The 25,042-nt window shown below is 43.8% G+C and overlaps 1 protein-coding gene across 1 annotated transcript in view; it reads right to left on the reverse strand.

Moving 5' to 3' along the window:
• The window catches only part of ALS2 (alsin Rho guanine nucleotide exchange factor ALS2), a 155,501-nt gene that overhangs the window by 85,686 nt on the left and 44,773 nt on the right, over positions 1 to 25,042 (reverse strand). The window contains exons 5-14 of the mRNA XM_069733565.1: positions 19,651 to 20,017; positions 17,819 to 17,987; positions 15,847 to 15,943; positions 15,249 to 15,326; positions 13,980 to 14,156; positions 13,010 to 13,181; positions 9,313 to 9,493; positions 9,081 to 9,146; positions 6,841 to 7,003; positions 3,011 to 3,142 (exon numbers count right to left, since the gene is read on the reverse strand). Coding sequence (XP_069589666.1) covers positions 3,011 to 3,142; positions 6,841 to 7,003; positions 9,081 to 9,146; positions 9,313 to 9,493; positions 13,010 to 13,181; positions 13,980 to 14,156; positions 15,249 to 15,326; positions 15,847 to 15,943; positions 17,819 to 17,987; positions 19,651 to 20,017 — 1,602 coding nt within the window. The remainder of the gene's footprint in view (positions 1 to 3,010; positions 3,143 to 6,840; positions 7,004 to 9,080; positions 9,147 to 9,312; positions 9,494 to 13,009; positions 13,182 to 13,979; positions 14,157 to 15,248; positions 15,327 to 15,846; positions 15,944 to 17,818; positions 17,988 to 19,650; positions 20,018 to 25,042) is intronic.

Genomic DNA, 25,042 nt, shown 5'->3' on the forward strand with positions numbered 1-25,042 from the left:
GGGTTTATAAATTATATACCAGTGAGATCAGTCATACCTTATGGGGGTTTATAAATGATATACCAGGGAGTTCAGTCATACCTTATGGGGGTTTATAAATGACTAGATGGTGGCCCAATTCTAACGCATCGGGTATTCTAGAATATGTATATAGTTTATTTAGGAAGTTTTCAGAATAATGCAATGAATACACAGGATTCGGCCGGCCACAACCAATTAGGGAAGCGTGGTTCAAATTCCACGCCAATTCGCGGGCTGACTGCGACTGTCGCTGATTGTTCGCAGCCGGGCGTGACCAATCAGTGAAGCCAGGGCTAGCTCCAGGTTTTTGAGGGCCCCGGGTCAGGGCCGGCGTCAGCACCAGGCATACCCGGGCAAATGCCGGGGCCCTGGCGAGACAGGGGGGCCCATTCAGGGCTGGCGTTAGGGGCAGGCTGCCCGCATGCGGCCCCTGAGGCAGGCATCTGCGGTCCGAGGTGCACGATTGAAGAGAGGAGGCAGCACAGAGCTCTGGGACTTTTGCAGCTGCTGGAGGGCTGCTCACAATCCATCGCCATGGATACGCAGAGCAGAGCAGAGTGACTTCCGACCGTCCAGTGCCCAGAGAATGAGCCGAGCGTCCCCAAGCAGGAAGTGTGCAGCACCTGCCACCTGGCTGGAACAAAGGATTGCGGGGGGATGCAGAGCCTGGCTGGGAGGACAAGGTATGGGCTCTTATATACTGGCTGGGCTGTGTTATATACTACGTGGGCTGCTATATACTACATGGGCAGCTGGGCTGCTATATACTACATGGGCTGCTATATACTACGTGGGCTGTGTTATATACTACATGGCCGTGTTTATATGCGATCATGAATCGTGGTATGTGTTAAAGGGGGGGCCCACTGAGACTCTTTCGCCCGGGGCCCACAAAAACCTGGAGCCGGCCCTGCCCCGGGTGAAAGAGTCTAAGTGGGCCCCCCTCTTTAACACATACCACAATTCATGATGCACAGATACAGCCACAGAGTACCTAACACAGCCACAGAGTACATAACACAGCCACGTAGTATATAGAACAGGCCGCGTAGTATATAGCACAGGCCACGTAGTATATAGCACAGGCCACGTAGTATATAGCACAGGCCACGTAGTATATAGCACAGGCCACGTAGTATATAGCACAGGCCACGTAGTATATCGCACAGGCCACGTAGTATATTGCACAGGCCACGCAGTATATTGCACAGGCCACGCAGTATATTGCACAGGCCACGTAGTATATTGCCCAGCCACATAGTATATTGCCCAGCCACATAGTATATTGCCCAGCCACATAGTATATTGCCCAGCCACATAGTATATTGCCCAGCCACATAGTATATTGCCCAGCCACGTAGTATATAGCAGAGATTTAGTATGTAACACAGCCCACGCAGTATATAGCAATGTGGGCACCATATCTCTGTTAAAAAAAGAATTAAAATAAAAAATAGTTATATACTCACCTTCCGTCGGCCCCCGGATCCAGCGGAGGCATTTACCGATGGTCCTCGCGACGCTCCGGTCCCAAGAGTGCATTGCGGTCTCGCGAGACCGCTACGTCATCATCTCGCGAGACTGCAATGCATGTACTGGTCACCGGAGCGTCGGGAGGAGTGGGAAAAGCCTGGGCTGGATCCGGAAGGTAAGTATATAATGATATATATTTTTTTAAATTATTTTTAACATTAGATCGCACGCCAATGTCGCCGATTGGTCGCGCCGGCTGTGCGCCAGCAATCAGCGAAGCGTGATTTAAATCCCGCACCAATGGCGCTGATTGCTCGCGCCCAGCCAGCGCGACCAATCAGCGAAGCGGGATTTAAATCCCGCGCCAAGGTCGTGGATTGTTGCGCCGGCTGGGCGGAGGCGACAGAAGGTGAGAATATCACGATTTTTTATTTTTTTAACATTATATCTTTTTACTATTGATGCTGCGTAAGCATTTATAAATGATATACCAGTGAGTTCAGTCATACCTTATGGGGGTTTATAAATGATATACCACCGAGTTCAGTCATACCTTATGGGGGTTAATAAAGGATATACCAGTGAGATCAGTCATACCTTACGGGGGTTTATAAATTATATACTATTGAGTTTTGGCATAGTTTTTGGTGGTTTACAAATGATACACTATGTATAATATTGAGTTCAGGTATACTGTATGGGCTTGTACTAATGACATACTGTTCATAAGAGTTCATCTTACATCTGCTTTGATCTGTTGAGCTCCAATATATTTATATAGGTTTATAAAAACTATATCTCCCCATACTGTGTCGTATCAGCAACTCATCTGTTCATTATGTGTAATAATAATTACTGTCCTGTCTATACTAGTAATTTGTTCTTATCCATGAAGTTGATATGTTGGTATGATAATGACGAATTGTCTAATGATATGCACCGGTCGATAAGAATTGGTCTGTAATTATGGTCTTTGGCTCATGTGATCTTCCTATTTGGAGAGTGCTTTCGGCAGATCCATGGCCACAGATTTTTTTTGTGTTTATTTTTTTATGTTGCCTTATCTGATTAGGGCCTGACAGGGACCTGTAGGGCAAGACAACAAAGTATGGGGGTGCCATTTGCGTTTAAGAGGGTGTCAACCTCCATAGACAGGCAAGAACAGGAATAAGGGACGTATTAGGGCGAATCCTGCCCCTTTTTTTTTTTGCCTGTAAATACAATAATTTTCTTATCACTTCTTCACTATGTTGGGTGTTGCGTTATATACATTCTTCTTTGCTTTTTGATACATATCATTAAAAATATATCTATTGAGTGTATAATCGGTGATTTCAGATTTAATATACACTGTCCATACCTTAAATAGTGGTGAAATAGAATATACTCACCTGGCAAAAGTACTTTTCACATGTTAGAAATCATGGTACAATTATGCCCGAAACACATAGATCACAGATACAAACAGTAGATAAAAGATTTGTCATTATAGTCCTCAAATGGGTTGCAGACATACCGTCATCTTTCCTGGAAAAGTCTTCCAGAATCCCAGGGTGTATTCAGCATCCTTTTTCTTTCTACCTAAAGTTAAAGCCAAGGTGTCATAGCTTGTGCTGGAGTCTTGAAGCTTCTTGTATTCTGGCGAGGACTGATAAAAGAAGAATGTCTATGACAATTACATAATGGAGAACAAGAGATAAAGAGCCACGCAACTCCATAGCAAGGAAATAGACACAATGACAGCAGAAAATATGATGCCCAGTGTTTGGAAAACCTGGGCAACTCTATCTGTGAGATACATGTAATATGTAAAGTAGCATCCAAGATGCCAAATTTATTAAAAAGTGTGCCCGTCTTAAAAAGGTATCAACCACTGAGGACTCTCAATTCTAAATATTTTGCCCGTCTTAATAAATCAAGAGCCACTTATGTCATCTTGAATTTTATTAACACTAATTTTTTTTTTTACTAAAAAAAGTAAAATATTTCAACTAAATCTTTTTAATATAATGAAGCATCGGGGGGCATGCCCTGGATGGCCATGTGAGCGAACGCTGAGAAAAACGCTCCCGTGGCCACAAGCATTAATTATCCTGAACAGACATTGCTGGCTGCCATAAATCTAGCCTAATCTGGAAGCTGAATCACCCGAGTGTGAAGGAAAGCTGTGGAGACACCCGGAGAGGCTCGCAATGACGCGGAGGAGGCAGAGAGATGCGGGGGCAGGAGAGGCTGGAGGGCCCCAAGATGGCGCTGAGGCCAGAGCAGAAGCTGAGAAGGAGAATGCTGCCTGTCAGAAGCGCATGGAAGCTGCAGCAAAACTTCAAAGGTTTGCCCGGGTGGTTGGTGGGGAAGAGGCACAAGAGGCTATGGAGGAGAGATCTGAAGGAGAGGAGGAGGAGAAAACTGATGATGGAGCAAGGGGGACACAGAAGGGGGAAGAAGAAAGTAGCATGGCTGCAGCAGGAGAGGCCGAGAAGGAAGTGGAATTGAGAGGGGAGCCGACTATAAAGGACGTCTTTATCCTTTTATCCTCTTGTAACCAGTCCCTGAATGATTTAACCCTTCAGATGAAGGAGGTGAAAGGGGAAATTATACAGATAAAGGCTGCCATACAGAAAATGGATAAACGCATGGGGGAGGTGGAGAGGATGAGTACTGCGGAGGATCATGTGGTTCAACTACAAAAAGCAGAGAGAAAGTTTGCCCAACAGATATCGGAATTGGTGGCAAAAAATGAGAATCTAGAAAACAGATCCAGAAGAAATAACATCAGGATAGTGGGTCTGCCAGAGAAAACAGAGGGGAGAAATCCTACTGAGTTTATTGAAAACTGGTTGAAGGAGAAGGTTGGAACCGAGATTCTGACAAGGGTCTTTGCTGTGGAAAGAGCGCACAGAGTTCCGCCGCAGCCCCCTCGCCCTGGAGCCAACCCTCGTACCATGCTGGCTAAGATATTAAACTACAGAGACAGAGATATTATTCTCAGGAAAGCCAGAGAAATGGAGGATCTCACTGTTGACGGACAGAGGATTGCCATCTACCCGGATTACTCTGCTGTGGTCCAGAAACAGAGAATGCAATTTACTGGCATCAAGAGGCGACTGAGGGAACTAGGGGTGCAATACTCCATGTTTTTTCCTGTGAGGTTGAGAGTGGTTGCCTTTAATAAAGCTCATTTCTTCACGACACCAGAGGACGCTACACAATGAATCGACAGCAATGCCAAGAAACTACAAGCGGCGGGAGACTGACTTTCAGCGGAGGCGTGAGCCGTTATTGTTACCAAGATGCTTGCGATAAGAACTGGGTTGCTATTTGTACCCATTTAATATCTGTGTCTTTTCACTTTTGGAGGAGTGGAATATGACTGGGCTTAACTATTACGCCAGTTAGAGTTGTGCTGGAAAATGAGGGGTGGGGTGGGGATTGTTAATAGGGTGTACTGCATATGATGTTTGTTTTGTTTTTTTTTTACTCTCTTTACTTCACGGTTTGTTCTGTACTGTTAATAATGTAAAGACATGTGGCTCTGAGGGTCGCGGGAGCCAGTTAGAGGAGGTTACCCCACTCTCGATGAGAGGAAAATGCTTTATCTTGGGGGGAGGTTAACTCCATAACTCACCTATCTGGATACCACGTGTAAAATTCAAATTGATTAACTCTTTATTTAGAGGCCTGGTGTGGGGGAGGCGACACCCACGAATTAGATTGGAGACAATTCAACGCCCTAAGGACGCGGGAGGCTTGGCTTTACCTAACCCTGAAATATATTTCTTGGTGGCCCAATGTCAGCATTTAAAGGGCTGGGAACATGAGTCGTCTACCAATATAGCACAACTTTTGATAGAAAGGGTGGTGAAGAGAAGTCCGGCAGTACAGTGTCTGGAAGATGGATCCCTAGGGATACTGGGGAAGAAATACCCAACATTATTTCTGATATATAAACTATGGGAGAGCGTTAAACAAATTTGCGGGGTTACTTGCCTCACCAGGTTTTCTCCGCTGCGGTTTAATAATAATCTACCGGAGTTTTTGGTGATGGGACAAATACCAGAATGGCAAGCCAGGGGGATCCGGTATGCCTGTCAGATTTTAGAGCGACGGGAGTTGAAATCCTTTTCCCAGCTACAGTCGGAATATGGTCTTAAGGCATCTGGGGGGTTCCAATATGCACAAGTACGGCATGCGTTTGTGGCCCAGAATGAGGGGGATTGTTTCCAAATTCAAAACAACTTAGTATTAGACTACATCTGTGGAGTGGGGACAATGAGGGGTGCTATTTCATCTTTATATAAGGATCTGCTTCTCACTCACCTATTAGAATATCTGATTGGTGCGAGGGCTAAATGGGAAAGAGAGCTGGGTCGTTTAGAGGATGAAACGTGGGAGTCTGTATTAGAATAGATACCGAAACTATCACTGAATGAGACATATAGGCTCTCTCAGCTTTATATTTTACACAGAGTGTATAGATCCCCGGATGTCCTGTATAGAGCTGGCTGAGATCTGACTCGGAATGCCCTAGATGTAGGAATGATAGTGCTGGAATGTTTCATATGTTATGGTCGTGTCCGAGATTGACTGCTTTTTGGTTGGTGGTTGTAAGTCGGATAGAAGGGGCATAGAGATGTGTAATTCCAATAGAACCTTTGGTGTGCGTGCTGGGGTATGTGGAAGAGATAACTGTGGATAACAAGCTGAAAATAGCAATCGCTAGACTACTATACATGGCTCGAAAGGTCATAGCCAAAAATTGGATCAAAGAGGAACCTCCCTCGAGGGGAGAATATCGTAAATATGTGAAGCAGGTCATTACCCTGGAAAAGGGTGTATATCAGAAAAGAGGGAAGATGGGCCTGTTCGATAAATTGTGGGCGCCTTGGCTGGAACTAGGCTAGGGGAGGCTAAGAAGTTAGGCCTGAGGAGGGTTCGCCTATATATTTATGGTGTACTCGTGTACAAATAAAAGTTATTGTATATGGATAACGTATATAATACTACAGGATATGTTAAGAGGAAGGCGTGAGCTGTCTAAAAGGGAAGGAGGGGGGCGGGATGGGTAAGGGAGGGTTAAAGAGTGGGAAAAATGGAAATGTATACCTTAATGTGAAATGTTTTATTGCACTCTTATATTTAATAAAAACATTTGAGTAAAAAAATATATATATAATGAAGCATCACAAGAAAGCCTTGAATGGCTAGCTCTTATGAAAAAAATATTACAATCATTATAGAAAAACAAGGCACTACGCGGTCATAGTCCACTAAGGACAAAAAACAAAAATAATGTGTAGAAAGAAAAATGTATAACTATTGCTGCGAAGTTAAAATGCAGTATCTTACCACTTCAAAGCACATGGCGAGCTTCAGTAATAATCTGGCATATTCATGCAGTCTGGTCATCGGGGAAAAGAAGAGGGAACTGAGTGTTTCAGGAATAGATGTACCCTCATCTGTCCCATGGCAGAGACTCTGTACCAGAGCTTGGCTTTTACTGAAGAAGTCCCTGAAATTATAATATCATATGGAGTAAATTAAATGCGATAAAATGTATGCACATAAAAGGGAAAATATTCAACTCATATGACCTAAATTAACTGTCTATGAGATACGTTTTTGTCCAATCAATTTAAAAAATAAATAAAAAATAAAATCTACTATATAATTGTCTAAGGGTCACTTCCATATTTCTGTAACGGAAATCCCAAGTCGCTGATTGGTCGCGGCTGTTTTGCCACGACCAATCAGCGACGGGCACAGTCCGGCCGCGAAATAGCCGCTCCCTGCTCCCCTGCCGTCAGTGCCCGCTCCATACTCCCCTCCAGTCAGCACTCACACAGGGTTAATGGCAGCGTTAACGGACCGCGTTATGCCGCGGTGTAACGCACTCCATTAACGCTGCTATTAACCCTGTGTGACCAACTTTTTACTATTGATGCTGCCTATGCGGCATCAATAGTAAAAAGATCTAATGTTAAAAATAATAAAAAAAATAAAAAATCATTACATACTCACATTCCGTCGGCCCCCCGGATCCAGCCCAGGCCTTTCCCGCTCCTCGTGACGCTTCGGTGACCGGTTCATGCATTGCGGTCTCGCGAGACCTCTAAGTCGTCATCATCATCTCGCGAGACCGCAATGCACTCTTGGGACCGGAGCGTCACGAGGAACATCGGTAAACGCCTGGGCTGCATCCGGGGGGCCAACGGCGGGTGAGTATATAATTATTTATTTTAATTCTTTTTTTAACAGGGATATGGTGCCCACATTGCTATATACTATGTGGGCTGTGTTAGATACTGCGTTGGCGGTGTTATATACTACATCTCTGTGCTATACGCTACGTGGCTGGGCTATACGCTACGTGGCCGGGCTATACGCTACGTGGCCTGTGCTATACGCTACGTGGCCTGTGCTATACGCTACGTGGCCTGTGCTATACGCTACGTGGCCTGTGCTATACGCTACGTGGCCTGTGCTATACACTACGTGGCCTGTGCTATACACTACGTGGCCTGTGCTATATACTACGTGGCCTGTGCTATATACTACGTGGCCTGTGCTATATACTACGTGGCCTGTGCTATATTTCTCTGCTGTATCTGTGCATCATGAATCGTGGTATGTGTTAAAGAGGAGGGCCCACTGAGACTTCTTTCGCCCGGGGCCCTCAAAAACCTGGAGCTGGCCCTGGCTTCACTGATTGGTTGCGGCCGGCCGGTTGAATCCTGTGTATAAATTGCATTATTCTGAAAACTTCATAAATAAACTACATACATATTCTAGAATACCCGATACGTTAGAATCGGGCCACCATCTAGTAAATGATAATGGTGTAGTGCACCATAGTAATAATGCACTACATTGCATGTCTTCCTCTACTTTACACATTATACCTGTCCTGGGTAAACCTCTGGACAGCTACATGTCTCAGCAGTCATGTAATATGATGTCTTCACATACAACACTGGATACACAAACATATATGGTTGGTTCTCCAATAAAGAATTAGTACAGTGAGCATATTAAGCAGAACGGGACAGTCTCTGAAACAACACTTAAAGTGCTGGTCCACTTCCGCTCCACGCCAGCTCCCTGCTTCAGTGGTGACATCATGTGACCGCTGCAGCCAATTACTAGACTCCGCAGTCAGTATCCCCTCTGAGCTCAGTGACTGGCTGCAGCAGTCACGTGATGTCAGTCTGACGTCACTAGAGCAGCCATATCAGAAAAGACTGAGTGGGGAGAGAGAATAGACTTCAGTGGGGAGTCGATGAAGCAGCAGTTGGAGAGAAAGCTGCTTTTGTTATTTTTAAGTACCAGAAGCCAATGGAGTAAAGCTAAAAAATAACAAACAACCCATGTAAAGGGTTAGTGCTTCTTTAAAGGGGACAAAGCTAATAAAGTCTTCAGGCAAAAATCACAAAATTAAAATCTATTCCTACACAGAACTACAGTTGGCATTAAATTGAACAGAAACGCAAATAAAATAATTTACGGTAACTACTCAGTGAGAGGACATATAATGATCTGACAGATTTATCCAGATACTTTTCTGACATATGTAATTCCATTGCACTTACATTGCTGATTTGGAGAGAAGAGAAAATCCTCCCATTACCAGGAAGTTGGAGAGAGAAGAGCAATATCTAAAACAGACCAAAAATACAACATGATATTAAAAAGTATAATAGAAAAGGCTGTTGTACTTTTTCTGTAACTAGTTAGGTTCCCACCAAGTAAGTAACAACAGTGGGACAATATGCCTTCACATAATGTACTATTGAGGAAGTCAAACAAAAGCAGCACACTGACTCTGTGTAACTATCCAAGAAGATATTTGCGTGCTCCAAAATGGAAAGGCTTCGTGCGTCTTTGGCTCCTCGGAGGAAGTTGCTGAGTGACGTTCCGTTCTGACCGATCAGGTAGCAGAGTTTGCAGAATTTTGTGGCCATGTCCTGTAGCAGCTGAACAGTGGTTACAGAGCCAAGGTTGTCTTCAATAATAAATAAAGAAATCCGTTATTAACAAAAAATTACATTCTTAAAAGATTTTCAATGGCCTAGCACAAAACAACTCCTGGGAGTGTATATTAACATACCTAAAACAATTATATTATGTTTTCTTCTATGTACAGTTTATCAACAAATTATTCGACCAGCTACAGGAGACTTCATGACGTCCGAATTCTAATATGGTGTTGGTCGCCCGTTTGCAATTATAACACCTCCTAATCTTATGGGATCAGACAGACACTGCTGTTGGACGAGAGGGCCTGGGACAAAATCTCTGTTCTAGTTCATCTCAGGGGAGACGGATGGGGTTGAGGTCAGGACATTAACGTTCTTCCATCAAAGCAAACCTTCTGGAACAGAAAAGCTCTTTCCCCAAACTGTACCCACAAAGTTGGAATCTACAATGGTCAGAAGTGTCTTGGGATGTTGTAGGTCTAGGCCAAGGTCACATGCTCAGTATTTGGTCAGTAATTCACATCAGTATTTGTAAGCCAAAGTCAGGAGTGGAACAATCAGAGGAAAAGTATAATAGAAACACGTCACCCCTTCTGTATTTTTTTTTTACCCACTTCTGGTTTTGGATTACAAATATGGAGGCAAAAAACTCACCAAATACTGAACGTGTGAATATGGCCGTGAAGAGGCTGTTCCAAGAATAAAGTTCATTTTAAATCAATATTATTATTCCAATATCTAAGTTCCGCGATTGGATGTGTTAAAAATAATGTTCCTGTGCTGAGAATCTTACAAATATGCCTCTGCTGCGTACTGTGTAATGGCCGTGTCTGACCGTACAGGAACATGGTCTGATCATACTACAGCTCCTGGGCGGGGGAGGAAGCAAAAGAGAATATACAGACAGGGCAGCAGGGGATCACAGCTGATTCTTTCTGCGAGATAAATTACATCCCTGCCTGTTTTTAAGCAATCTGTGATCCTCTCCACATTTATAAGATTATCTCACCACAGGAACATTTTATTTAAACACATCCAATTGTGGAACTTATTATTATTCAAAGATCTATTGATTAAAATGTTGATTAACCTTGTTCGTGGGAAAACCCCTTTACATTTTACTTCCACTGGAACAGGCCTAGCCTAACCTCTAAAATAACTCCTTAGTATTCTCCCTCCTCCAAAGTTTATAGTTAGGACAATGAGGTCAAGCCGGCAACGTTCACCTGGCATTTGCCAAACCTAGACTCGTCCATCAAGACAGCAGGCAAAAGAGTATTATGTCATGCACAGAACATATTTCCAATGTTCAAAAATCCAGCGGAGGTTTGGACTCTGCAGCTACTGAGTCAACAGAGCGCTGGCAGCCATTATGCACCATGACCCTCAGCACTCTGCTCTTTAATTTAAGTGGTCTGCCACTCCACAGGCAAGTCACTGTGGCTCCTAAACAGTTTTACAGTTGACTGTGGAATATTTAGGAAAAGAAATTTAATGAGCTGTCTTGTAACAATGGTGGCATCCAATTACAGGACGGTGCTGATAGCAGTGAGATCGTTAGAGCAAGCCAGTCTGTCACAAATATTAGTAAAGGTCTACAGTACGGCGGGGTTGGATTTTATACCCTAGTACAATGGAACTAAACAAAAAAAAAAAAATTCAATGAGTAAGAGGTGCGTCCCAATATTTATTTTAACCCCTTTCTGACCTCGGAAGGGATAGTACGTCCGAGGTCAGATCAGGTCACGTCCGAGGTCAAATGCAGACAGCGGCATTTAACTACCGCATCCGGCCGGGCGGCCGGAAATGACGTCATCGCCGACCCCCGTCACATGATCGGAGGTCGGCGATGCTTATACCTTGTAACCATAGAGGTCCTTGAGACCTCTATGGTTACTGATCGCCGGTGGCTGTGAGCGCCACCCTGTGGTCGGCGCTCACAGCACACCTGATTTTCTGCTACATAGCAGCGAACAGCAGATCACTGCTATGTAGCAGAGCCGATTGCGTTGTGCCTGCTTCTAGCCTCCCATGGAGGCTATTGAAGCATGGCAAAAGTAAAAAAAAAAGAAGTGGAAAAAAAAAGTGAAAAAAATAAAAAAAATATAAAAGTTTAAATCACCCCGCTTTCGCCCCAATCAAAATAAATCAATAATAAAAAAAATCAAATCTACACATATTTGGTATCGCCGCGTTCAGAATCGCCGGATCTATCAATTAAAAAAAGCATTAACCTGATCGCTAAACGGCGTAGCGAGAAAAAAAATTCGAAACGCCAGAATTACGTTTTTTTGGTGGCCGCGACATTGCATTAAAATGCAATAACGGGCGATCAAAAGAACGTATCTGCACCAAAATGCTATCATTAAAAACGTTGTTTCGGCACGCAAAAAATAAGCCCTCAACCGACCCCAGATCATGAAAAATGGAGACGCTACGAGTATCGGAAAATGGCGCAATGTTTTTTTATTTTTTTTTTAGCAAAGATTGGAATTTTTTTTCACCACTTAGGTAAAAAAATAACCTAGACATGTTTGGTGTCTATGAACTCGTACTGACCTGGAGAATCATAATGGCAGGTCAGTTTTAGCATTTAGTGAACCTAGCAAAAAAGCCAAACAAAAAACAAGTGTGGGACTGCACTTTTTTTTGCAATTTCACCGCACTTGGAATTTTTTTTCCCGTTTTCTAGTACACGACATGCTAAAACCAATGATGTCATTCAAAAGTCAACTCGTCCCGCAAAAAAATAAGCTCTCACATGGCCAAATTGACGGAAAAATAAAAAAGTTATGGCTCTGGGAAGGAGGGGAGTGAAAAACGAACATGGAAAAATCCCAAGGTCATGAAGGGGTTAAATAGTGTGTGCAAGATAAGGCGATTAAATTATAAAGGTATTCCCATTTAAAGCACAGTATATATAGGTTATACCCATTCTCCAGCTCAATGTGCCCGTCACCTGCTTGTTGGGCTCTTTCTGTGAGTTCAGTGGAAAGCGTGGAATACCAGGGACTTCACTGCTCCAATGACTTCTATATAGAAAGCTTTAAAGCGCAAAACAAGGTTCGTATTCTCGGGATGTGTAAGATTCCCAAGGTAAACCCCGACCTCTCTGGCATTCATGGACATTCTTTCTTCATATGGTTTCATGGCTTCTATTTTTGTAGAAGTCACAATGGTGTATTATATTCTATCCTTGTGTTGTGAAGTTTTTGATCTTTATCACTTCTACATTAGCTCCAATAATTTAACAAAACAAATCATTAGATAAAACTTATATATATATATATATATATATACACACATATACATATATATATATATATATATATATATATATATATATATATATATATATATATATATATATATATACACACACACGCACATATATAGCACACATCATACCCATATATGCATGCAAACGGTATATACATAGTGGATTGTATGGAGATACTACAATGCAGATATTGTGGGTCAAAAGTGCATTGTATTCCCAGACGTCATATTAAAAAAAAAAAAAAAAAAAAAAAAACACTTACCCAGTCCTAAAAGGGGCCTAAGTATTTGGGACTTAACCTCACTCAGGTGGCAATAAAAGCTCCTCTCAGAGGACGCCAGTTCATGGAGGTTTCCAATATAACCCATAATGTTTTGGTCTACAAGTGCCAAACAGCTCCTGGATCCAGCAGCGACACTACTGATGTACCCTAGCTGTAGTGAAAAAGATTTGGGGTAAGCAAATTCCACAAAGAAAATAATGGGCACAACAATGCTTACCCAAAAGATATCCTAGCATAAAAAACAGCATACAATAAATCTGTTGTGTAATAAATACCGTAGTTATATTCATACATATAAACTGATATTGCAAGACCTAGAAGAAAAGGTTGTGGCATTATGGAAGTCACAGGATGACAGACATGTTAATGATGTGAACTGATGAAAAAATTAAAACAACATTTTGAAAACATCTTGATTTATTGAGTATTATACACACTTGCACACCTTGGCATGCTAGCAATCAGGTTATTTTGTTAAGTCCAGACACGCTGCAGGCCATGGTAGCACGTTTAGGCCACGCAGGCTGCTCACACTAACACGAGCAGCTTGCGACCCAGTGTTGTCGTGTTGAAAATTGTCTCTAGAGACACTTTGGAAAATGGCCGTACTACTGGTTCCCCAATTGAGCCAATCTGTAATGCAAGTGAAATTGGACATCAAGCACCAAGCCAGTGGCGTAAGTGTCTACTTGGTGTTGCAATTTCAATGTTCAGGACCGTATATAATAATAAATCATTTCCGACAGTTTTATCTACATATGTAGGCTACATTCACAGCAAACACCAGGGTGATTTGCAATAGCTATACCATACATATCTACTACAAACATTATATGAAAAAGATTCGCAAACTCCAACATGGTATCCGCCCCAATTGCCCCTTCTTTACATTTTCCTCTAAATGCTTGTGACAAGTTATCTTAAAAGCCTTCCTAATGTATGTGCTCACCTGGCCACACTCTGTCAGCTGAACTGGTGCCTGCACTGGGTCTACACGGGTGGCAACAACCATTACTTCAGGCCCACTATAATATAGAACAGGTTGGAACTCATTCTTTCCATGTGCTAAAAAGAGAGAATAATCCTGCCCAGCAGCCACGCTCCACACAGTGACATCTTCATTCACCTGTTGCAGAGAATAAAAAACAAACAAAAAAACATAACAGATTGATGAATAATTCAAAACATAGATACAAAAAATAATACACGCTTCTACTCCTGAGCTTTATTAGTTACAGATTACTAGAAAATCGCCTGCAGGGGCTGATCTTCATGCGTAAAGTAGTAAGTCATCCCACTGACCAGCGCCAGCTGGAAAAACCAGACTACAGACTGTTCTCAATGAGGAAACCACAGAATTTGGGAGATGAAATGGCTCCAAATCTGGTGTCATCATATTGATCTTTTCCTGAAGCTGAACACCCTTGTTAATAGCTATTGTCCCTGCTAATTAAAGGTGTTGTACAAGGGGGAGCTACAACTTATGATTAGTACGGACTGATGTAACCAATAGTGATGAGCGAATATACTCGTTACTTGAGATTTCTCAAGCACGCTCGGGGGTGCTCCGAGTATTTTTTTTAGCGCTCGGAGATTTAGTTTTTCTTGCAGCTGAATGATTTACATTTGATAGCCAGCATAAGTACATGTGGGGGTTGCCTGGTTGCTAGGGAATTACATACTATACCTGATGAAGGCTGTTGTGGGCTGAAACGCGTTGTTTTGTTCTTATTAAAGTGTCCGAATAAATTTGGTACTGAGCAAATTATCTCAACCTCCAAGCTATCCTTGTCTTCCGGGAGCACCAAGAAAGGAAGTTTTTTTTCTAACCATTGTAATTAATAAGTGAATATGCATATTAAGCACAATTAATGTCAGCCTATTGGTTCGACCTCCACAACAGTCCCGGTCTCTCATGTAGTCCCTCAGGAAAAATTTTTCCCACCCCTGGTATAAACCTTTGTTGTGATAGTAATTATATTCATTCATTTCATTGTGGCTTCTGAAGCATCAGCTGGACCTGAGTAAAGTTGGCCACATGTATTCTATGGCTGTTGGCTGACAGCTATCATCCCCAAGGTTAAATTCAACCAGTCGTGTGTTCTCATTGGCAAACACCATGGAAGTACCAACAGGGCCTAAAAGCAGATACTGCCAATAGTGTAATGTCTAGTTACATTGACAATCTGTATTCTCTCTTATTTAACAGAAATCGTACCTTAGCAATGCGTGGCATAGTTGTTGGTGACAGCATGTGGCCAAGTTGACCTGAAATATTACTTCCCCAAGAATAAACCTGTAATTTACAAATAAAAATAAAGGAAAGCAAACATTTTTTATCACATGTCTGTTGCCGTTATGTGTGTATGTTGGAATATGCATCAGGAAAGCTTCTGGTGAATATATCACATGGATCCATAGGTCCCCACACTTAGAGGCCAAAATACTTGTTTTGGCCTACGACTAGATGGCATACGTAGATATTCCTTTTCTTCTTGTCTTTTAGCATTGAACTACCCAATTCTGTACAATGCACATTTTAAAAAATATAGGCATGTAATATATGAGCCTATAAGGCGACATGACACTATGCTAAAATTGAGGCATCCATCAGCCACACAATATAAAAAGTCAGCACTATTCTGCTATGAATGGTTTATGAAAAAAATATAAAGCTTACAATAAGTATTAAACCGTGTTTTCTCATGCAGTTTTAAAGCTACACATTGTAGTGTAGAATTTTCTTTTGGGTTACAATATAAAATAGTGGTTAAAAAGGATTAATGATAAGAAGAACTACAGAAAGTAAATGCTACCTGAGACTTGGCAGTAAGGGCAATAGAATGGTGGCTACCGGCCACCAGCTGAACCACCTCTTTGCTATCCATGCTGCGGACACACAGTGGCTGTAACCTACAAAATGACAACATTGTATAAAGTTAAAGGGCGACTACTTTCAAGTAGCTTTCAGAATAAGCAATATTCTTTGTGTACATGAGAAATATAACATGGCCACTATATGACTTGTATAATGCATTTTCACCAGTTTTTCCCTCTGCAGGCTCTCATTCTGAAAACTACTCTGAGCTGGTGGTATGGCACAAGCTGCTAATCTCTTCTATATGCAGCACACAGAGAGGGAGTAGGGTTTAATTATACAGCAGTATTAAGCAGTGTAGGTGTGAATCCTGCATTGAAGTGAGATAAAAGACTTGTTAGAAAGCTCAGCATGATCAGATTTTCCCTATGCCTGTTTTCGCACTCTTCTCCTCACCCCTTCGCTCTCTAGAGAGCATATTATGAGGTATAACATGACACCTCACTGTGCTGGCAGTACATCTTGTCTAAAGGAAGAAGGATTTAAGCAGTGTTTATTTTCTCCAGAGTGGCTGGTCAGTTAAAGAGGCATGTAGAGGGGTAAAGTGGCTTATGAGAGAAGAAGGAAGAATTCCTTGATAAGTTATATTAGAAAGCAGGATCCGACACTGACAGTGAAGGGCCTTTGTGCAGGACGTATGTCTGTACGATCCCCAACCTCCATGTACCTGTGATGTGAGTGCAGCAGTGACATCACTACTGCAGCTGATCACTAAACTCAGCACCTCACTGCAGCCAGTTACGGTGGCGCTGAGCTCAGTAATTGGCTGCAGCGGTGTTGTGCACGGTCAACGCTGCAGCCTAAACACTGGAGAAGCGGCGGAGAGCTGGTACCAGACCCAGGAAGAGTGAGTACTACGTGGCTTATTCTACATGACTCAATAGTCTGATGACCACTTTGGTGAAAGGGGTTCTCCATTTTCAAGCAACTTAAAGGGAATCTGTCACCACATGTGACCTATTTACACTATTAATATGGACACACAGGTTTATAGAATGCTGAAAACAGTCCTACTGGTGTGCCTCATATCTTTTTTTTAGATCTTTATTTTTTATATAGTGCTAACATATTCCATATTTACAGTTTGCCACATTATCAACGCTGTCCCTGATGAGGCTCACAATCTAAATTCCCTATCAGTATGTCTTTGGAATGTGGGAGGAAACTGGAGAACCCGGAAGAAACCCACGCAAACATGGGGAGAACATACAGACTCCTTGCAGATGTTGTCCTTGGTGGGATTTGAACCCAGGACTCCAGTGCAGCAAGGCTGCAGTGTTAACCACTGAGCCACCGTGCTGCCCTCTCATATCGGATGTGTTGTTGCTGAGAAATAATCTTCTATCACTTTATACAAATTACATCTTCCAGGCTCTGGGGAGGATAGTGCCTGGAGATAGTTCTGCCCCCTGAGCTTATTTTACATGAAGGGGAGTTACCAGAGTGATGTGTAATGGTCGCTCTCTGCTTTCACTGCACAGCTGTGTGTGATTATACCTGACACATCTGCAGGTTCCTCTCAGCTTCCAGCTCACAAGGCAGACAGTGCTGTAATATTGTTACAATACAGCAGAGCTGAGAGGGGAGCACAAACTATATGGAAGGACACAAATGTCAAGTCTCCCATTCTATGTTAGTTACTAGTCTCACACTGGTAACTCCCCTTCATGTAAAATAAGCTCTGGAGGCAGAGTTATCTTGCAGACAGTGTCCTCCCCAGAGCCTGGAATAGGTCATTTACATAGTGATAAAGATGATTTCTCAGCAACAAGGCATCTGATATGAGACATACAGGGAGGACTGTTTTCAGCATTCTGTAGCCCGTGTGCCCATATTAATATTTTAGATAGGTCAAATATGGTGACAGATTCCCTTTAAAGTGTACGACACAATGTAAGACTGTCACTTACCGGGGTAATACATCTCCATGCCCTAGCTGTCCTTCTTTGCCTCTTCCCCAACTCCAAACCTCTGTCCTTAGACAGGGAAGCAGCACATCGGCCTCACCACTGTTTGTAGGAGTCAAGGCCACTGTTCTCATCTTTGCTCTTCCAACCTTCCTTAGCAACCTTGGGGAAACTATAAAGAAATAATAACGTTATGGCGTACGCAAATAAAAATTATATTACATATTCCAACTCTCTTCGCTAGATTCTGGCATCTAAATAGCGAAGGTTTTTTTTTTTTTTTTACAGTTCAAGTAGTCAGACTGTGGAAAACTGTACCGCAAGAGGTAGCACTGACAGATACCATAACAGCATTTAAAAAAGGCCAGGAAGCTTTTCTAATATGAAATTGTAGATAAATAATGAAGTGATAAAGAATGTATAAGTGGTGGAGCAATGGCTGAAAATGTATTACATAGTTATACCGACTCCTCCAAAGTGAAACTCTGTATTTGCCGATGACCAACTATCTGTTCCAGCAGAAAAAGCATCATGTCTATCTTTCACCCGACCACTGCAACGGTCACGTGAATGATGAAGGTGAATTCATTGTTATAGCAATGATTGACGTGGATGACGCCTCCTGCCTCGTCCACATTGCTGGCCGAAATCTTGTGCCTGCGCACTATGCTTTGCCCTACTGCGAGCAGAGCCGAAAACATAAGTGAGCATGCGCGAGGTGCGATTTCTCTGCGCAGGATTAAGATGTTGCCCGGCAATGTGTATGACATAGGAGGCGTCATCCATGTCAATCAAGCCAGGAGGAAGGTGAGCAGCGGCAGGGATAGAGCGCACAGGATGGACGGCAATTACATGATATTGCATCAGGTGACTGGCAGCAGACAGAACCCTGAGGTTAGAGGAAAGGCGTAATCCCTTTAAAAGATATACTTTAATAATAAAATTAAAAATACCTGTTCCCAGTGAAAAACAATAGTAGACCTAACCGTACACATAACCTAACAAATATCCCTACACTTTGCTGCTATCCCTACCTAGCAGTGGAGGTTGGCACCCTGATAGAACGATTTTTTGGCGCCCCCCACTCTGCGGCATGATGGACTGCTCATTACTTTTTTAACCAGGCTTGTTTATTGTTTGATCCCCTTGCTGTCTTTTTCACATTTACTTTCCCCCCCGAGTCCTGTGTAATATAAGCTGTGTGTATCTGTGGAGTAGCCATCATAGCTAAACATATCATAGGACTATATGTGGATATATGCAAATGTATTATTGAGTCATAACCCATTTTTTGGTTATTAGGAATACATGCATGGGGAAGTAAAATAGTTTGTGCACTATAGCCTTCTCTTTAACTAAACGCTTTCCTTCATCTCTTTTGTATGCTCATTGTTTTCCCACCTATAGCCCGTTAGGAATAAATAGGGCGAGTTGGGGATAGCCGCCGCGGAGTGGGGGCGCCAAAAAATCGTTCTATCAGGGTGCCAACCTCCACTGCTGGGTAGGGATAGCAGCAAAGCGTAGGGATATTTGTTAGGTCTACTATTGTTTTTCACTGGGAACAGGTATTTTTAATATTATTATTAAAGTATATTTTTAAAGGGATTACATGTTTCACAGTTTTCGATTATTTTTCCCTGATCTTATATATTTTTTTTGTTCGTATTAGAGGTAAGGCACCATTCCTGGAGATAACCATATTTTTATTTTATGGCTAATAATAAGGGGGTGTACACTTGTGAACAACCCCTTCAGCTCATTTCTTACCCTTTTTTTTAATAAAAATCTGGAAAACCTCTATTTATAAATAAATGAATAATTGAGGCACTGCTCACCTTGGGAGAGAAGTCCAGGTAAGGAGAGTCTTCTACAGCCAGCTTCAGCCTCTTCCTCTCGTATATCCACAAGACTGGAGCTTTTCTTGCCCTGCATAGACTCTAATCTTACTTGCTCTTCTCTGCTGTCCTTCAGCCCTTCTTGTACAACAGAACCTAAAGGATTCTGGACTCCTGCATCACACAGACCCCCAGAATAAAAGCTCATCACTTTCTTGAGAGACAACGCTCCAGCTTCACATGTAGCCGCTACTCTGACACCGACGGCTGACGCACAGGACACAACGAGGCTGTTCAGAGCAGATGTTGTAGTGGTTGCTGGACTCAAAAGACAGTCAACTACATCGGTCAACTTGTGCTCTTTACTCTAGATCAAAAGATAAAGAATAGGACTATAGTCTTACAATACTAAGAGACAACGGATAAAACAGACATAACATGCATCTTACAAGGGCTTTCTTTACAGCCCCTAGGGCAGACAATGCAGAGTTGGTACCTATAGGCATGAGGCAGTGATGGACAGGCTAGTGGAAAATCAGAAACTTATTTTCACCAACTTTTGCAATCACTTGGATAAATGTAAGTGGATCAAAAATTAACTCATATTCACTGCCTGTATGTCACTTGAATAATGCAGAGAAGTCAGTACTCTGGAAACCAAACATAAGCTACCACCAATGCAAAATATTAAGGAGAATGGGGAAAAAAGATTTATTGCAACAGTGATCAGGTGCTAAAGGCAATCTGTCAGCAGGTTTTTATATGTAATCTGAGAGCAGCATGATGTAGGGGCAAAGAAACTGGTTCCAGTGATGTGTCACCTACTAGGCTGTGCTTTGTCATTTCAATAAAAATCTGTTTTTATTCAGCCAGTAATCAATGTTTTATCAGTGAGTGATTACCACTATAAGACTAGGTGTCTCATGCCATGTAGTCCTCCTGCTCTGAGTAACCGCACCCTGACCACTAATTAGCAGTTTCTGCCTATGCACAGTTCACACAAAGTTACCAATCAGTGGTGTGGGCGGTATTAAACACAGATCAGCATTCAGAGCACTGCTAGATCTGAGGCAGAGAAAACAGTGATTGTATCAGAACTTCAGAAAGCAGCTGCGTGGGGGGTGGACAGTGAGGTCCGGCCCGTCACGCCGCCTGAGGGGGGGGCAGTGAGGCCCGTCACACCGCGTGAGGGGGGGGGGGCAGCGAAGCCCTTCACGCCGCGTGAGGGGGGGGGCAGCGAGGCCCGTCACGCCGCGTGAGGGGGGGGCAGCGAGGCCCGTCACGCCGCGTGAGGGGGGGGCAGCGAGGCCCGTCACGCCGCGTGAGGGGGGGGGCAGCGAGGCCCGTCACGCCGCGTGAGGGGGGGGCAGCGAGGCCCGTCACGCCGCGTGAGGGGGGGGCAGCGAGGCCCGTCACGCCGCGTGAGGGGGGGGCAGCGAGGCCCGTCACGCCGCGTGAGGGGGGGGCAGCGAGGCCCGTCACGCCGCGTGAGGGGGGGGCAGCGAGGCCCGTCACGCCGCGTGAGGGGGGGGCAGCGAGGCCCGTCACGCCGCGTGAGGGGGGGGGCAGCGAGGCCCGTCACGCCGCGTGAGGGGGGGGCAGCGAGGCCCGTCACGCCGCGTGAGGGGGGGGCAGCGAGGCCCGTCACGCCGCGTGAGGGGAGGAAGGTAGACTGAGGTCCGTCACGACACGTGGGGGGGAGGGGGTTCAGTGAGATCCGTCACAATGCGTGGGGGGCAGTGAGGTCCGTCACGCGCATGGGAGGGGGGGCAGTGAGTTCCGTCACGACACGTGGAGGGGTGTCAGTGAGGTCTGTCACGCCGCTGTGGGGGGTGGACAGTGAGGTCCGTCATGACGCTTGGGGGAAAGGAGGGACAGTAAGTTCCGTCACGACACGTGTGGGGGGGGGGGGGTCAGTGGGGTCCATCACAACGTGTGGGAGAAGGGGGGGCAGTAAAGTCCGTCATGCCACGTATGAGGGTGGGGGGCAGTGAGGTCCGTCATGCTGCGTGAGGGGCAGTGAGGTATATTTTCAAGAGGAATAACAGAAGAACTAAACAGAGAAGAGATCTAAAAAGAGGCAGCATAATTGTTTTTCACACCAGTTATAATTAAACAATATTGAAGATTTCAACCCATTAGCAATCCAGTTATTCCAATATTAACATAGTAACATAGTAACATAGTTAGTAAGGCCGAAAAAAGACATTTGTCCATCCAGTTCAGCCTATATTCCATCATAATAAATACCCAGATCTACGTCCTTTTACAGAACCTAATAATTGTATGATACAATATTGTTCTGCTCCAGGAAGACATCCAGGCCTCTCTTGAACCCCTCGACTGAGTTCGCCATCACCACCTCCTCAGGCAAGCAATTCCAGATTCTCACTGCCCTAACAGTAAAGAATCCTCTTCTATGTTGGTGGAAAAACCTTCTCTCCTCCAGACGCAAAGAATGCCCCCTTGTGCCCGTCACCTTCCTTGGTATAAACAGATCCTCAGCGAGATATTTGTATTGTCCCCTTATATACTTATACATGGTTATTAGATCGCCCCTCAGTCGTCTTTTTTCTAGACTAAATAATCCTAATTTCGCTAATCTATCTGGGTATTGTAGTTCTCCCATCCCCTTTATTAATTTTGTTGCCCTCCTTTGTACTCTCTCTAGTTCCATTATATCCTTCCTGAGCACCGGTGCCCAAAACTGGACACAGTACTCCATGTGCGGTCTAACTAGGGATTTGTACAGAGGCAGTATAATGCTCTCATCATGTGTATCCAGACCTCTTTTAATGCACCCCATGATCCTGTTTGCCTTGGCAGCTGCTGCCTGGCACTGGCTGCTCCAGGTAAGTTTATCATTAACTAGGATCCCCAAGTCCTTCTCCCCGTCAGATTTACCCAGTGGTTTCCCATTCAGTGTGTAATGGTGATATTGATTCCCTCTTCCCATGTGTATAACCTTACATTTATCATTGTTAAACCTCATCTGCCACCTTTCAGCCCAAGTTTCCAACTTATCCAGATCCATCTGTAGCAGAATACTATCTTCTCTTGTATTAACTGCTTTACATAGTTTTGTATCATCTGCAAATATCGATATTTTACTGTGTAAACCTTCTACCAGATCATTAATGAATATGTTGAAGAGAACAGGTCCCAATACTGACCCCTGCGGTACCCCACTGGTCACAGCGACCCAGTTAGAGACTATACCATTTATAACCATCCTCTGCTTTCTATCACTAAGCCAGTTACTAACCCATTTACACACATTTTCCCCCAGACCAAGCATTCTCATTTTGTGTACCAACCTCTTGTGCGGCACGGTATCAAACGCTTTGGAAAAATCGAGATATACCACGTCCAATGACTCACCGTGGTCCAGCCTATAGCTTACCTCTTCATAAAAACTGATTACCGTATATACTCGAGTATAAGCCGACCCGAGTATAAGCCGACCTCCCTAATTTTGCCACAAAAAACTGGGAAAACTTATTGACTCGAGTATAAGCCTAGGGTAGAAAATGCAGCATTTACCGGTGAATTTCAAAAATAAAAATAGATGCTCCATACCGTTCATTATTGCCCCATAGATGCTCCATATACAACTGTGCTATATAGAATGCTCTGCACCGTTGATTATGGCCCCATAGATGCTCCTTATAAAGCTGTGCCATATATGCTCTGCACCTTTATGGCCCCATAGATGCTCCTTATAATGCTGTGCCCCATATATGCTCTGCACCTTTATGGCCCCATAGGTGCTCCTTATAATGCTGTGCCCCTTATATGCTCTGCACCTTTATGGCCCCATAGGTGCTCTTATAATGCTGTGCCCCTTATATGCTCTGCACCTTTATGGCCCCATAGGTGCTCCTTATAATGCTGTGCCCCATATATGCTCTGCACCTTTATGGCCCCATAGGTGCTCCTTATAATGCTGTGCCCCTTATATGCTCTGCACCTTTATGGCCCCATAGGTGCTCCTTATAATGCTGTGCCCCATATATGCTCTGCACCTTTATGGCCCCATAGGTGCTCCTTATAATGCTGTGCCCCTTATATGCTCTGCACCTTTATGGCCCCATAGGTGCTCCTTAGAATGCTGCTGGTGCTGCCATAAAAAAAAAAAAAAAAAAATCACATACTCACCTCTCTTCTCAGGACGCCGGCGCTTTCAATAATTACCTGCTCCTCTGCGGCTCCGTCTCCAGCACTGACGCTCAGCAGAGGGCGCGCACTGACTACGTCACAGCGCCCTCTAACCTGAGCGTCATTGCTAGAGGACGCTGCAGATGGAGCCGGAGCGAGGAGCAGGTAATTATAGCGCTGCGCTCCCCTTACCTGCTGCGGCGCGGTCCCTGCAGTCCCTGGCTTCTCCGACGCTGCAGCTTCTTCCTGTAATTGAGCGGTCACATGGCACCGATCATTTACAGCAATGAATATGCGGCTCCTCCCCTATGGGGGTGGAGCTGCCTATTCATTTCTGTAATGAGCGGTGCCATGTGACCACTCAGTACAGGAAGAATCTGCAGCGCCGGGGAAGCCAGGGACTGCAGGGACCGCGCCGCAGCAGGTAAGTATAACTACACAGCCCCCGCTCTCCCTCACCTGCTGACACCCGGGTATATGACTCGAGTATAAGCCGAGAGGGGGACTTTCAGCCCCTAAAAATGGGCTGAAAATCTCGGCTTATACTCGTGTATATACGGTAGATTGGTTTGACAGGAGCGATTTCTCATAAACCCATGCTGATATAGAGTTAAAGAGTTATTCTCATTGAGATAATCCAGAATAACATCCCTCAGAAACCCTTCAAATATTTTACCAACAATAGAGGTTAGACTTACTGGCCTATAATTTCCAGGTTCACTTTTAGAGCCCTTTTTGAATATTGGCACCACATTTGCTATGCGCCAGTCCTGCGGAACAGACCCTGTCGCTATAGAGTCCCTAAAAATAAGAAATAATGGTTTATCTATTACATTACTTAGTTCTCTTAGTACTCGTGGGTGTATGCCATCCGGACCCAGAGATTTATCTATTTTAATCTTATTTAGCCGGTTTCGCACCTCTTCTTGGGTTAGATTGGTGACCCTTAATATAGGGTTTTCATTGTTTCTTGGGATTTCACCTAGCATTTCATTTTCCACCGTGAATACCGTGGAGAAGAAGGTGTTTAATATGTTAGCTTTTTCCTCGTCATCTACAACCATTCTTTCCTCACTATTTTTTAAGGAGCCTACATTTTCAGTTTTTATTCTTTTACTATTGATATAGTTGAAGAACAGTTTGGGATTAGTTTTACTCTCCTTAGCAATGTGCTTCTCTGTTTCCTTTTTGGCAGCTTTAATTAGCTTTTTAGATAAAGTATTTTTCTCCCTAT

This window comes from Ranitomeya imitator, chromosome 7 (genome assembly GCF_032444005.1).
Source record: "Ranitomeya imitator isolate aRanImi1 chromosome 7, aRanImi1.pri, whole genome shotgun sequence".
Taxonomy (NCBI): domain Eukaryota; kingdom Metazoa; phylum Chordata; class Amphibia; order Anura; family Dendrobatidae; genus Ranitomeya; species Ranitomeya imitator.